Raw genomic sequence first — 12957 nt, forward strand, 5'->3', positions numbered from 1 at the left:
TCATAGTACAAATTACGGAGTATGCACATAGTAGCGACTGGTACGGAGGAGTTGCGGTTGAAGAAAGGATATCTGGGACCGACCCACATGAAAAAAAAGGAGTCCGACAAAAAAAGGAAAAAAATGATAATAAACAAAATGAAAAATAAAAAAATAGTTAAGGGGGTGTGGTAGTGGTAGGGCTGCCGAGACTGACGGGATGAAATTGTGGCTGAACACGGGCTGGGTCTGGAAGAGAGCGAAAACGGACTGCTGAAATGTGAAAATAGTTGTACTGTGGCTTCGAGGCGTTGAGGCGTTGAGGCGTGAGAGGTACATACTATCCGTATCCGGAGGCAGAAACCAGGACGGTTTGGCGGTTCGTGATAGTGGAGAGCGAGCTGTGCAGCCCTAACGGACAAAGAGGGCAAAGAGGCGTGATAGTTACGGAAAAGGGCCGTGTGTGTTATAGGTGGTTGTTTATCATTATCGTTCCTCGAAACGTAAAGGATGAATAGCAGGGCCATTATCATCCTCCCGAAGCAACAATCATCATCATCTCAAGTCATTCATCCCTTGGAATGTTCCCTCGCAGTGGGCTCGCGCAAGGTTAGGTACCTAGGTAGTTAGTACGAATTACAGGTACCAGGTATGCACAGCGCTCTTGTCCGATCTTCAGCGCCCGCCCGTGTCCTAGACCCGCCCAAAAACGCCCCCACGTCCACTGAGCGGCCCAGCTTGGCTCCTTGTGGAAAGTGAACACGCGACTGGCTCAGACAGTGGACGTCAGGGAGCACCACCACCCACCACCCACCCTCCTTTCTCAATGCCAATGCCAACTAGTCAGGTTAAAGATGTGAAAAAGCTTACTAGACTAACTACCTAGCTAGCTTATTCGTTTCAATATTGTTTTTAGAAACATTCTCTGGTTGCAGACCTACCGTACCGCATTGGCATTGTGCTCGTTGCCGCGCTCTCTCTAGCCCTCCCTGTCACCACCCAACGACCAAGCTTGCCGTCGATCCCTTCCCCATGACCGTTTGCCAGGCTCTCATCCATCGTCGCCAATTTATCTGGCATAACTCCCCTCCTCTTCCCAATTTTCTTACCCCCCCCCACCCCCTTCTCCGGTCTCTACCTTTTCATTCTTTTGGTAGCTAACTAATTTTGTACCTTGCACTCGTTTTAATACTCTTCTTTCGTTCATTCTCTCTTTTCATCGTTCTGCTCTGGTGTTGCCTCCAGTCTTCATTGCTCAGTAACACCCCCCAATTCAACATGGGACTGCTCCTCCAAGACGATCCCGCCTTTGACCTCGACAAGGCTTCCGCCATGGCCGGCCGACGCTGCATCGCCACGGGTCGCCGCCTGGCCTCTGCGTTGACGTCCTTTTTCCGCATCACCGACCGCGCCTTCGTCTTCTCCCTCGCCACAACGTCGATCCTAGCCAGCAAGTGCCTTCACATTTACATCCATGCCCAGGTCCTCTCCCGCGGCGAGTTGATACAATGGCTGCCCAGTCTCTTTGCGCAGGACACGGCCATTGTCCTGCTCCTCCGCTTCCTGCTCGACAACAAGGCCCTCGGGCGCTTCGGCGGCGGCTGGTTCCGCTTCCTTGCCACAGCCTTTTCTACCTTGGTCGCTCTGGTCCAGCTCTTTCTCGCCGTCTCCAACATTTCCTTTTATCTCATGATTGGCGGGGAGCCGCGCTGGCGCAACGCCGGCCTCGTTGCCGACTCTAACACCTGGGCCATTATGCTTACCGGCCTCTGGGCCTTTATCTCTGCCAACGTCGGCCTCTTCTTTGGCAGCCTGGTTCTCAAGAGCCCCTTGTTCTTCTTCGCCGATATCATGCTTGATGTTGTCAAGGCTGCCATGGGTATGATTCTTAGCAAGATTGGTAGCTGCGGTCGCAGTCGCAACAATGTCGAATACGTCCCCGTCAGCAAAGAAGAGCTGTACGACGATATCGAGTCTTCATATTCCGAACCTACTGGCCCCTGTACTGCCTCTCACCGTGATCCCAAACTACGACTTCTCTATATCGGCACTGCAGTGTTCCTCTTCGTCCAGATTCTCACTTGGATTCTCCAGCCTGCCGAGCAAGCTTACATCTTTCTCTCCTGGACCGCCATTGCTATGCCCATTGTCGACTACCTGCGTGGCTCCGACTCACCGCTCACCAACATCATCCCCGTATACGAAAAGAGCATGGACCAAAAGTGGAATATCCCCTTTACACTCGCTCAACCCACTCAGTTTGACTGGCTACCCAAGCAGGGCAGCGCTCCCGCCGGCTTTGACGACTGGTACGGTGAGGAGAAGCAGCACTACGATCGCAAGATGGACCCCCTCAGCCAGCCAAACTACGACAAGGAGCTCCTTGACTCGCTCAAGGGCAAGCTTTCTGAGGTTTCTATCCGAAATGTCGTGTTCCTCTTCCTCGAGTCTACGCGAAAGGATGTTTTTCCGTTCAAGAAAGACGAATATATTTATAACAAGATGCGCGAGACGTGGAGCAACAAGCAGCTTCCGGAAGAGGCAGAAGAAAGAGCTGCCACTCTTACTCAGAACGCTCGCTACCTAACCGGCGACTATAACGACGGTTTCGATCACAAGGATACCCCCCGACGCGGCGGTATCAATGTCAACAAGAACACACCCTCGGCCACCTATACACTGAAGAGTTTGACTGGTGGTCTCTGCGGCATCAACCCCCTTGTTGCCGACATGAACAAGGAATACAACTATCATATCTATCAGCCCTGTCTTCCTCACATCCTCAAGGTCCTCAACGGGCTCACCGATGGGAGCGACTCGGAAGGCTTCCTCAACCGCCCGTTTAACAACTCCTTCATGATGTCGGTGACGGGACAGTACGACCATCAGTACGAATTGATGAAGGGTATCGGCTACCTGGAAGACGAAATGGTGGACTCGGAGTACTTGCACAGCGACAAGGCCGCGTTTGGCAACGCCACCGTTGAAGACGTGCGCTACGATGGAATGCCTGAACCGGCTATAGAAGAATATTTCCGCGATGCCTTGCGTACGTCGCGCGAAAACGACACGCGCTTATTCCTCACGCACCTGACGAGCTCGACGCATTTCCCATACGGCCTCCCTGGCGACGAGGTCTATGTGCCCATGGTTCAGGAGGATGCCAACAACCACCTGCAGGACATTTCCAAGCACCTCAACGCCGTCGGCTACGTGGACCGCTGGGTCGGCCACCTCCTCGACATGATTGAGGAAGAGGGTGCGGCCAACGACACACTAATTGTGCTCGTCGGCGACCACGGCGTGCCCGTCATTGAAATGGGCGGCGCGTCGCCGTGGGGTGTCCCCAGCGTGGGTAGCTTCCACGTACCCCTCGTATTTTCACACCCGCACCTGCCCGTCATCAACATCAACGAGCTCGTGAGCTCCATGTCGATGCTGCCGACGGTGCTCGACCTGCTCCTAGAAACGGGCGGGCTCAACATGGCGCAGCAAAAGGCGGCGCGCGAGCTGCTCCACACGTACGAGGCGCCGTCGCTGCTGCGGCCGCTGACGGCCGAGGACCGGCGGTGGTACTTTACCAGCGTCAGCCCCGGCGGGCAGACGATTTCGACACGCAGCATGGACAGCCCGCGCTGGCGGCTGCTGGTGCCGCTGATCCAGGACGCCGAGTGGTACTTTTCGGACCTGGAGACGGATCCGCACGAGGAGAGCCAGGTGGCGTCGTTTGACTTTGTCGGCATGCTCCGGGCGGTCGAGACCAAGTACGGCGTCGAGGCGGCCAAGTGGGCAGAGGAGGCGGCGTTTGCGACGAGATGGTGGGTGGCGGATAATCACCAGCGGTGGCGCTATATTTAATGTCATGAAGCGGGCAAGGGAAATGCATTTGTACTATTGGGGACTTTTATTATTTTTATTTTTATTTTCTTCCTCTTTACTTTTGGAGACTTGGTGTATTACAATATATTACAATATATTACACAAAGATGCAACGTCTTTGCTAATTTTCTCAGCAACGCAAAAGGTACAAGCTGCAGTGAGTGTGTGGAGAGAAACAAGGTGTGCAATGGTGGAAGCGGCCGTTGTTTGTTTGTTTGCGTGGGTTGTACGTTGTACGTTGCACATCTCGGCCAAGAGCAAAATACCGAGCAAAATACCTGGGGCAAAAGGGAAAAATAGTGTTGACCTGGATGTGTACTAAACTGTAGGTACCCATTACATCCATGACGCATCAAGCTTGCTTGAGCATTACGAATGCATCATTGGCTGTTTTTCATACCTAGATTATTTGTTTGTTTATTCTGTCAACACGTGAATCTCTCTCTCGCAAGACAGCGTCATGGGCGCGGCCGATGCAACGTCATCGCCAGATCGGCAGCCAGCCGGATAAGACAGTTCTTCGCTAGGCACAAATTACCAGGTAGTTAATATGGACACTATAATAAACGCCCGCCAAGTTGCAGCGCACAAAATGCCCCATCTCTTCAGTGTCTGATTTCTCCGCTCAACTGCTCCTCCTATTAGTTACCCCGCTTGTTCATTCTCCAACGAGTAGAAATGTCAAAAGCGAACCTTGCATGAACTCGTCCCTCCACATGGGATACTTTTACTTGCTGAGAAACATGCAATGGCTCACTTGGCCCAGCGTGCTTGTCAGGAACAAGTGTTTTTTGTGTTGTGGCGCGGCTCCTTTTTTCCTTTCTTCTAGAATGAGTGGGGTAGGTTGGTCTTTTCGCCTATGTACCATATTAACTGACATGGGTTTGTCTGACCGACCTATTTGTGATCCGGGGAACCGGGGAAATACAAAGGGGAGAAACGGGTGCGACTCGTATGCGACGCGGGAGAGACGAAAAGCCCCCCCCTCCGAGTCAACGCCGGCCGCCACTCAGCGTCAGCCCGGGCGGGCGAGTTTGAAAGAGACTGCGGGATTTATCGAACCGAGGGAATATATAAAAATACCTCTTCAATTGGCAAGAAAAGGTCTGTCCATTCGCTATCGGCTAGCGTGTATACGTGTATAACAGCTGTAGGTAGTTAGATTCACTGGTAACGTACAGAGCAACTGGTGGGACAGCTGCTGAAACAAGCCTCGGCCTTTTTTTCAGAGCATGTTGTCGTTCTTCTTTCAAAGTTCAACTTGGCCGTGTAAGTGGGCTGCGACACCAGAAGAGCCAAACGGCAACGCCGGGATGACGTCTACACTTGTTCCCCCCCAAGCCCGGGCTTCTTCTTCTTCTTCTTCTTCCTCTCACTAACGTTTTAGTTTTACGCAACCCGCCGCATTCGTCAACAAAACGTCGTCGCTTTCTTCGTCTCTGCCCAAACGATCCCCCATTTCCTCCCCCCCGCCATTTCCCCCATCTTGTTGGGCACCAAAACCGGCCCGGCCGTCTCTTCTTCCCCACACGATTGTGATCCCCGTTCAAGCCACAACTTCTCACGAGCCAGCCCGAAGAATAAGCTTCCAGCCTGATTCGCTCTCCCGGCCCATTGCCAATTGTGCTACCCTTTCAATTCGCCCCATCCTCTCTTTCCTTCTGTTCTTCTTCTTCTTCTCTTCCCCCCCAGGCTATGAATTGACCACCCCCAACCCTCCCCCCCTCCTTGCTTCCTCCAAAACCGCAACCATGCCCGCCCACGAAGCCAGCCTGACCCAGACGCCGCTGCACGTCCTCGGCCTGGTCCTGCGACATCTCGACACGCTGCACTCGCTCGGCGCGGCCGTGCTCGCGCACCCAGTGCTGCACGCGGCCTTCTTCGAGGACCCTGCGCGCATCGTGCGCGACATCCTCGATGCGCAGATGAGCCCGGCGACGGCGCGGCTCGCCTTTGCCGCGCACACGGCGCGCCGCGTCGACCGCGCCTCGCCCGCCGCCGTCCGCGCCTTTGCCGACGAGTGGCTGGTGCACGTCTCGGACGAGGCCGCCGCCGCCGCCGCCGCCGCCGCCGACGAGACCGGCGGGCCCCTCGGCGTCTGGCCCTGGGGCCTGTCCCTGCCCGACGTCGTCTCCATGAGCAAGGCCCACGGCGTCGTCGAGGCCCTGACGGCGCGCCTCGTCCGCGCCGCCCTGCCCGCCTGCTGCGAGGAGGGCCTCTTTGGCACCACCACCCCCCGCCGCGCCACCCCCGCAGAGGTCAAGCGCATACACCGCATCCTCTACGGCTACGAGATTTACTGCGGCCTGCTGTTCCGCGAGGCCGGCGACTGCGCCGCGCATCGCAGCTGGCGCGCCGAAATCAACTTTCAGCTCAGCGCCGCGCTCTACCGTGGCGATGTCACCAGGGCGTACAAACAGCTCGCGTGCGTTCACGACTTTTTGGAGAATATCGTACTGCAAGGTGAGTTTTTTCCCCCCGGGCCCGAACTTTGCCACGCGATGCTGACTTAGTTGAGGTAGCGCTGAAGCAAGTCGCCATGTATGATGTCACCTGGGGCGCCCACGAAGTCGACTACCTATCCACCGGCAGCACCAACGAGCACGTACAAGCCTACGTACGCACCCCCAATCGCCCTTTTCATCAACGCAACTAACGAAAAATATCAGCTATCACTCGGGCTCGACTTCATCTACAAGCTCGCGCAGGCCGGCACGCCGCTGCCGGCGTCCGCCAGCCCGGACGAGCATCTCGCGCACTTTCGGCGTCTGCGGCATCTCCTCCTTACGCACCGCTACTCGAGCACGAGCCCGCTGCCGCCGGCGACGCCGTACATGCTGGCATGCGAGCTCGACGCGCACAACCGCGCGCACCTCGCCGCCGCGGGCGCCGTTGAGCGCCAGCACGCTCTGCACCTGTGGGACGAGCCGCCGCCGCCGCCAGCCGGCGCAGGGGCGGCGGCGGCGGCGGCGTCGGCGACCGATGAGGTGATGCGCGCCGACGTGGCCGCGCGCTGGGCCGCCGAGGGCGTCGCCCGCGAAAAAGAAGTCGACGAGTGGGAGCGCCCGGCCATGAAGCGCTCGTGGGCGCGGCGCAGGGACATGTACGAGCAGGGCTATAGAGGGTTTTACAAGGAGCATATGTAGAGGCGCACATCAACATACACGGCGTGCTATTGTTTTTATTTGTATTTTTTGGGGGGTGGGAAGGGCGGTTCATGGTATGGGTATAGAGTACATTGGGTTCATTTATCTGGAGTTTTTATTATTTTTAAATACATTGTAAACAAAAAGGTCATTTTTCATTTTGCTATACCACGACATTTACTTGCGCGCAGCGGCGACAGCAGCCACCTCTTCCTCAAGAGGCAGAATGTTGGGCAGCGGACCGACCGGCGTAATGGATAGCGGGTTGATCTGGGTGTGGCTGCGGGTGTAGTGCCACTTGATGTGCTCAAACTGCGTCGTGTCCTGGAAGGCAGGCAGCGTCCAGTACAGGTGCCGCATCCACTGGTGGATGGCCGGGTAGCCGGAGCGAATGTCGCGAATGTTGCACTTGAAGTGCTGGACGTAGACGGGGTCGAAGCGGACGAGGGTGACGTAGCTGCGGACATGTTAGCTTAGATGCTTTGAGAGGATTTGGTTGGGAGAAGAGGTCGTACAGTCGAATGTCAACCTCGGTCAGGGTCTTGCCAAAGTAGTACGGTCCTTCCTTTTGCCCTTGGAGGTGCTTCTCGACGCGGTCGAGCGCCTCAAAGAGGGCGACGACGTTGTGCTCGTAGGCCTGCGCCGTCGTCGCGAAGCCCGACTTGTAGACGCCATTATTGATGAGGTCGTACTGCCACTTGTGTGCGTCTTCAATGTCAGCGCGGAGGGCCTCGGGGTAAATGTCGATGCCCCGATGCTTCTCGTCCAGCAAGTCGTCAAACTATTTTTGGTGTTAGCCGTCTCTTTGCCCTTGCCAGTTTGCCCCAAAAAAATAACACTCACCTCAGATCCGAAAATGCGCAAAATCTCACTGCTCTCATTATTCACAATGCGCTTCGTCTTCTTGTCGTACAGCACCGGCACCGTGAAGCGGCCGCTGAAGTCGGCGTCCGACTCGTAATAGACCTCGCGCAGGTGGGTGAATTTCTCGTGGCCGGGGATCGGATCCGGGATGACATTCTCGCCCGGCTCCTTTTCGTCCGCTGTGACGAAGCGCCAGCCGCCCTGGCCGAGGTGCCAGTGGACGACCGAAAAGGTGATGAACTTGTCGAGGCCCTTGAGTTTGCGGGCGATGAGGGTGCGATGGGCCTGCGTGGGTGAGAGCGGGTTTGTTAGCTGGGAGGGCTGCAAGAAAGTCGGAGAGGACAGGGGGTCTGTACATACCCAAGGACAGGCATAAGACACAAAGAGATGGTAGCGGTCCTTTTCGGGCGGATACTGCGCGCCGGCCTCGCGCGAGATGTGGTCGCGGAACGAGCTGACCTGGCGCTTGAACTCGCCCGACTTGTCGCTACGGTCGACCCAGTCGGTGATTTTGGCGGCGTTGGACTGACAAGTTGGATTAGCGACAGTTTCTAGACGAGAAGAAGAGAAAAGTGCGACGGGAAGCGTACCATGTTGATTGCTGTGGTAGAAAAGGCTACTGTGTATGAGGGAGCTCGCAATGGAGGGATATGAGGTGACCCCGCGCTGTGGTGACGGAGGCGAGTAGAGCTGGGCGCTGCGCTGGAGGCAAGCTTGGAGATGGGCAAGAGGATGCTTTGTTTGATAAGTGTCGGACGGTTGCGCTGCGCAATATTCATTGGCAGTCTGGACTGCTTTTGTGGCTGTGGTTGTTGTGAGATGGAATTGGGTTTCCAGTGAGCTTCCCTAGGCGATATAAGTACACGGAGCTGTCGCCGCCCTCGATGACGAAAGCCGGTATTAGAGGGAGCTGACAAGATCCTGACCTAATCACAGAAGCTATGGTGGTGGTTGCGCTAAACTACTAGCAGCCCGTCGATTCAAATGGCTGACAAAAGGTTGGTCTTGATGAATTGGGCTGAGTGGAAAGCCAACACTATTGCTAGCGTCGCTGATTAATTGCTTGCCAATATGCACTAATAGTAGTATTGCGACGAAATTGTTTCTCAAATTCTTCCACTCATTCAAAAATATGTACAAAGTCCAACTCAATGAATACTTGCAGTTTTAAAATCTCTTGTGTGTCCCCTCCGCAGTCAAAAGGCATTAGATGTGACGACGGTTGCGTGATTGCGCGCCTCGTGTGTTGGGGAATGGAGCCTGAGAAGTGTCGAGTAAACTGCACGCGGAACGGAAACGCCACAGTGCCGCTAAAAGGCAGGCATCAACCGGCACCTTATACAAGTAATGGAAATACACATGGTTAAATTCATAAATATAAGTCTAGGCCGTAGTTTTACTCATCTCCATTTCTCCTATTCCAGCGTCACCTTGACATAAGGAATGTCGACATCCTCCTCATTCTCGTCCTCTACGAGCGCTTCCACAATCAGCTCCTTCATGTGCGCCGGCACAGGCTTCTTGGTGACTTGCTGAATGGCCTCGCTAATCTTGAGCGGCAGACGCGCCTTGGCCGTCACCATCCACGCGCCAAACAGGAAGCTGACGCCGTGGCTGAGCGAGAGCACTGTCAGCCCCTTAGCCTTGAAAAAGTCGACGAGCTCCTGAATGGTAATATCCTTGACCTCGTAGCGGTCCCATATCTTGTCGAGCACGACCTGGCCGTTGGGGCCTTTATACTCCACCTTGGGGCTGGCAATCGGCTCCGAGAAGCTGAGAAAGGGCAGCGCCAGGTTGATGAAGCCATTCTTGAACTGCTCAATGTCGTCCTTGCCATCGATAACCTTGTACAATTCGAGAACAACGAGACCCGTGACAAGAGCCGTCGTCGTAGCAATGGCAGGGATAATCTTGCCAGCGATAAACTTGGTCTTGTGGCGGTCCGCAGCCTCAATCTTGTAGTTTTCGGCACGCAAGTTGCTGCATGCAGTGATGAAGTCAATGTGATGGTTCGAGTCGTCATCCTTTTCAAAGTCGACTGGCTGCAGCTTAAAGCCTGCTAGGCTGCTGGGCGACGGTAGCGACGCTGTCAGGCTCTGCAGCTCCTCATCGTCCGTGGGAATGTCCTTGTTCGGGTCAGGATCCTTGTCGTCGGCCTGAATCTTGACACGCGAGTCAGGGTTGAAGTCGGGAACAATAACATTTTCGAGTTCGCGCAGGTAAATAGCCTTGTCATTGCTGAGCGGGTTGATGTTGTAGTTGAAGGCGTGAAGGTTGGCGGCAGCAACAATGAAACCAAAGTGGGTTGGATTGTTAGGGTCGAACTTCAGGGCATCAGGGGCGCGCTTGGCTCCAGACCAGAAAGGCGAGCCCGAGGATGTTGTCGAGTCTTTAGGGAAGTTGTATAGAAGCTGCTGGACCTTGTTGGCAAACTCAGCCTCAAACAAATTTCTGGCCCAGGCGATGCAGTCCTCGAAAGTCCGGGGGCGATCCGCCGTCAGGTAGTCACGGATAGTCTCCAGTGTTTCCTTCTGGTTGCCGCCCTGCTGGAGCGTCGTGGTCAAAAATCCGGGCTGGGTCAAGTACAGATTAACAGTTTGAGGAGCGTTGACAAAGCAGCGCTCGAACATGTGCTCCTTGGCCCAAGCAATCGTATGCTCAATACGGTTTGGGAAGCTGCGGATTGTGCACATGGGGAATTCCTTCTCAGGGGGGTCATGTGAGGAGGCATATGATTCGGTAATGTTGGGCAAGACGACCTGGGTGTTGCCTTTGGTGCCCAAAGTACCACTCTCGAGCAGAGGCTTGCGGTAAAAGATGCAGCGTAAGTCAACATAGGTTCTGGCTTCAACGTTGTCCAGGGCATTAGTGACGCCATCAAGGCCGTTCCAAAAGTCAGCATTGAAGACGTCTTCGGTCTCGGGCCCTACACGGTCGCGGAACGTCGTAATATGGTCTTGAAGCTCAGGGTTCATGCGTTGGATAGCTCTGGCCGCGCAGTCACTCTTCATGTGACCCACATCGGCAGCTCTGAAAAGAAACTGCCGGTTCAAGTTGCTCTTTTCAATCGAGTCGTTATCGGTAACAAAGATCTTGCCGTTGGGTCCAGATCCCAGTCCCATCATGGCCCAGTTCTTGAGCATCTCACAGCCAATGGCGCCAGCGCCAACGAGAAACTGTCTCAAGTTTGCAATCTTATCCTGGAACTCCTTACCGAAGACGGCAATCTGACCATCGTAGCGGCTACCAATAGGCTTACATGATTCAACAGTGCGCTTGATGGAGGTGGGAAGAGACTCTAAAGAGTCAAAGTACATCCATTGCTTGATCGGATGAAACTTTCCAGAGACGGCCTTGAGGACTTCCTGGGCTGCAACGCCACCGAAGAAGGCCGCCATGGGGTTGAGATCACCAAGAGCTTGATAACTCAACTCCTTCAGCAGCTTTTCATCCACTTCAAGCTCGAGTTTTTCTTCCTCAGCAAACCTCTTGGCAGCACCGATGACAACAGCAGCATCGTCGTCGTCCATAGGGTTGGGGAGTCTGCCCTTGGCGATCTGGAAGGCATGCAAAGCCTGGAATCCAAGATGCAGCTGTTCGGGACGGAGGAACTTGGCATAGTCAGAGATGAGGAACTCGGGCTCTTTTACCGAGTCGGTATAGCTCTTGAAGTCGAGAATCGCGGGCATCTTGACTTGCTGGTAGTTACCGCCACGCTTGTATTGACCCAGGCTGGAAACATTGCCAATGGAGAAAGTATAAGGCCCGTGAACGGTCACTTTTCTGGGGTCGCAGCCATTGAGGGCTTCCATCCCCTCAATCTCGGAGAATGTGACATAGTCGCCATCCTGAAGACCGTGTCGGCTCTCGTCAAAAACAGAGACTAGGCCCTCCTCGTCGATGCTTTCGATGATTCCGTGGGTGGGGGTCTCGCCCGTAGGGTCAACAACCGTGAAATTCTTTCCGAAATCACAGAAAATAGATCCAAACAGACCGAAGGTGTCGGCGATGACCACATAGATGCCCTTGGAGTGGCAATAGTCGGAAACGAGCTTTTGTGACAGGATCGGAACGCCGGTAAGAACCACAACTTGGTAATTATCAAATTGGGATAAGTTTTCGTCGAGGCTATCAAAGTTAGATTATGGGTCAAGGCAAAAGGCAAAGGTGCCGACTTACCTAGGCGACTCGTGGACCCTAACCGGGGTGTAGGCATTCAGCTCAGCTACTCTGGGGGCCGTAACTTGATCTCTGGGTTTACCAACATCGGCGGAGGTGAGAAAGAATTGGGAGGAGAGATCCCGTAGGGCAACAGGGGCGGGATCGTAGATGGTCAAGCTCTTGACGCCAGCAAGAGCAACGTTCTTGGCAATCTCAACACCGAGGCCCTTGAGTCCAACGACAAGGATATTAGAAGCACCCATGCGCTTCATGGCCTCGTGGCCGAGCACGTAGAGCTGGCGACTGTAAAGGGACTCGTCGATTTCGGACTGGCCGGCAGCCGCGCCGTCGACTTGCATCTTAGAGGTAGATTCGGTGATGGCCTGGGTGAACGGTTAGCCTCGTGCCTCAGACTGTGGCGGCCGAATCGCTCGGGCAGTAGGAGGAATGCGACTTACCGACATGGTTCGTTTTTGATCTGGTCGAGCTGCTCCGTGGGAGAGCTTTCGTTTGCCCAGTGCGCCTGAGCCGGGAAGCTGGGAAGAAATCTTGAAGGTTGGTGAGCTAGCACTGGGTCGAGCTCTACCCCGCCAAAGAATGCTGAGAGGGAGAGGTTGTTGCAGAGAGAACGCTTAGTAGTAGGCAAGGGTGTTCTGTGAGCCTCTCAATCTTGTTTTTTGGGGGGGATGCGGGCGTAAAGTTGATTTGTTAGAAGAGATGTGTGCGGTCAGTCCAAAGTTTGCGGTTGATGTTTGGAGCTGCGTTGCCTTGATGACTGGACCACCTCGCCATACCAAATGCTTAGCTAACTCCCTAAACGATTGTGACAGATGGTGAGGGGCAGTGCCAGGCAACCAGTGGGGCGGCAATGCGGGTGTAGAAGGACATGGAAAGACAGCGCTACGGACGAACTGAAATCAAGGTTTGC

At 54.8% G+C, this 12957-nt stretch overlaps 4 protein-coding genes across 4 annotated transcripts; 2 read left to right on the plus strand and 2 right to left on the minus strand.

Annotated features, from left to right (window-relative positions):
- Positions 1-1257: 1257 nt before the first annotated feature.
- On the plus strand, positions 1258-3837 carry CCM_07573 (sulfatase domain protein; the record flags this gene model as incomplete). Its single annotated transcript, XM_006672714.1, has 1 exon — positions 1258-3837. The coding sequence occupies one exon, from the start codon at positions 1258-1260 to the stop codon at positions 3835-3837; it is 2580 nt and encodes an 859-aa protein (XP_006672777.1).
- Positions 3838-5609: 1772 nt separating this feature from the next.
- On the plus strand, positions 5610-7004 carry CCM_07574 (uncharacterized protein; the record flags this gene model as incomplete). Its single annotated transcript, XM_006672715.1, has 3 exons — positions 5610-6321; positions 6372-6475; positions 6528-7004. The coding sequence occupies 3 exons, from the start codon at positions 5610-5612 to the stop codon at positions 7002-7004; spliced, it is 1293 nt and encodes a 430-aa protein (XP_006672778.1).
- Positions 7005-7181: 177 nt separating this feature from the next.
- Positions 7182-8647, minus strand: CCM_07575 (glutathione transferase (Gto1), putative; the record flags this gene model as incomplete). Its single annotated transcript, XM_006672716.1, has 5 exons — positions 7182-7461; positions 7520-7785; positions 7848-8153; positions 8229-8393; positions 8459-8647. The coding sequence occupies 5 exons, from the start codon at positions 8645-8647 to the stop codon at positions 7182-7184; spliced, it is 1206 nt and encodes a 401-aa protein (XP_006672779.1).
- Positions 8648-9283: 636 nt separating this feature from the next.
- On the minus strand, positions 9284-12493 carry CCM_07576 (ubiquitin-activating enzyme E1 1; the record flags this gene model as incomplete). The annotated part of the gene is made up of 3 exons (XM_006672717.1): positions 9284-11996; positions 12048-12412; positions 12488-12493. 3 exons carry the CDS (start codon positions 12491-12493, stop codon positions 9284-9286), a joined length of 3084 nt encoding a protein of 1027 aa, XP_006672780.1.
- Positions 12494-12957: the final 464 nt, after the last annotated feature.

This window comes from Cordyceps militaris, assembly GCF_000225605.1.
Source record: "Cordyceps militaris CM01 unplaced genomic scaffold CCM_S00006, whole genome shotgun sequence".
NCBI classification, from domain to species: domain Eukaryota; kingdom Fungi; phylum Ascomycota; class Sordariomycetes; order Hypocreales; family Cordycipitaceae; genus Cordyceps; species Cordyceps militaris.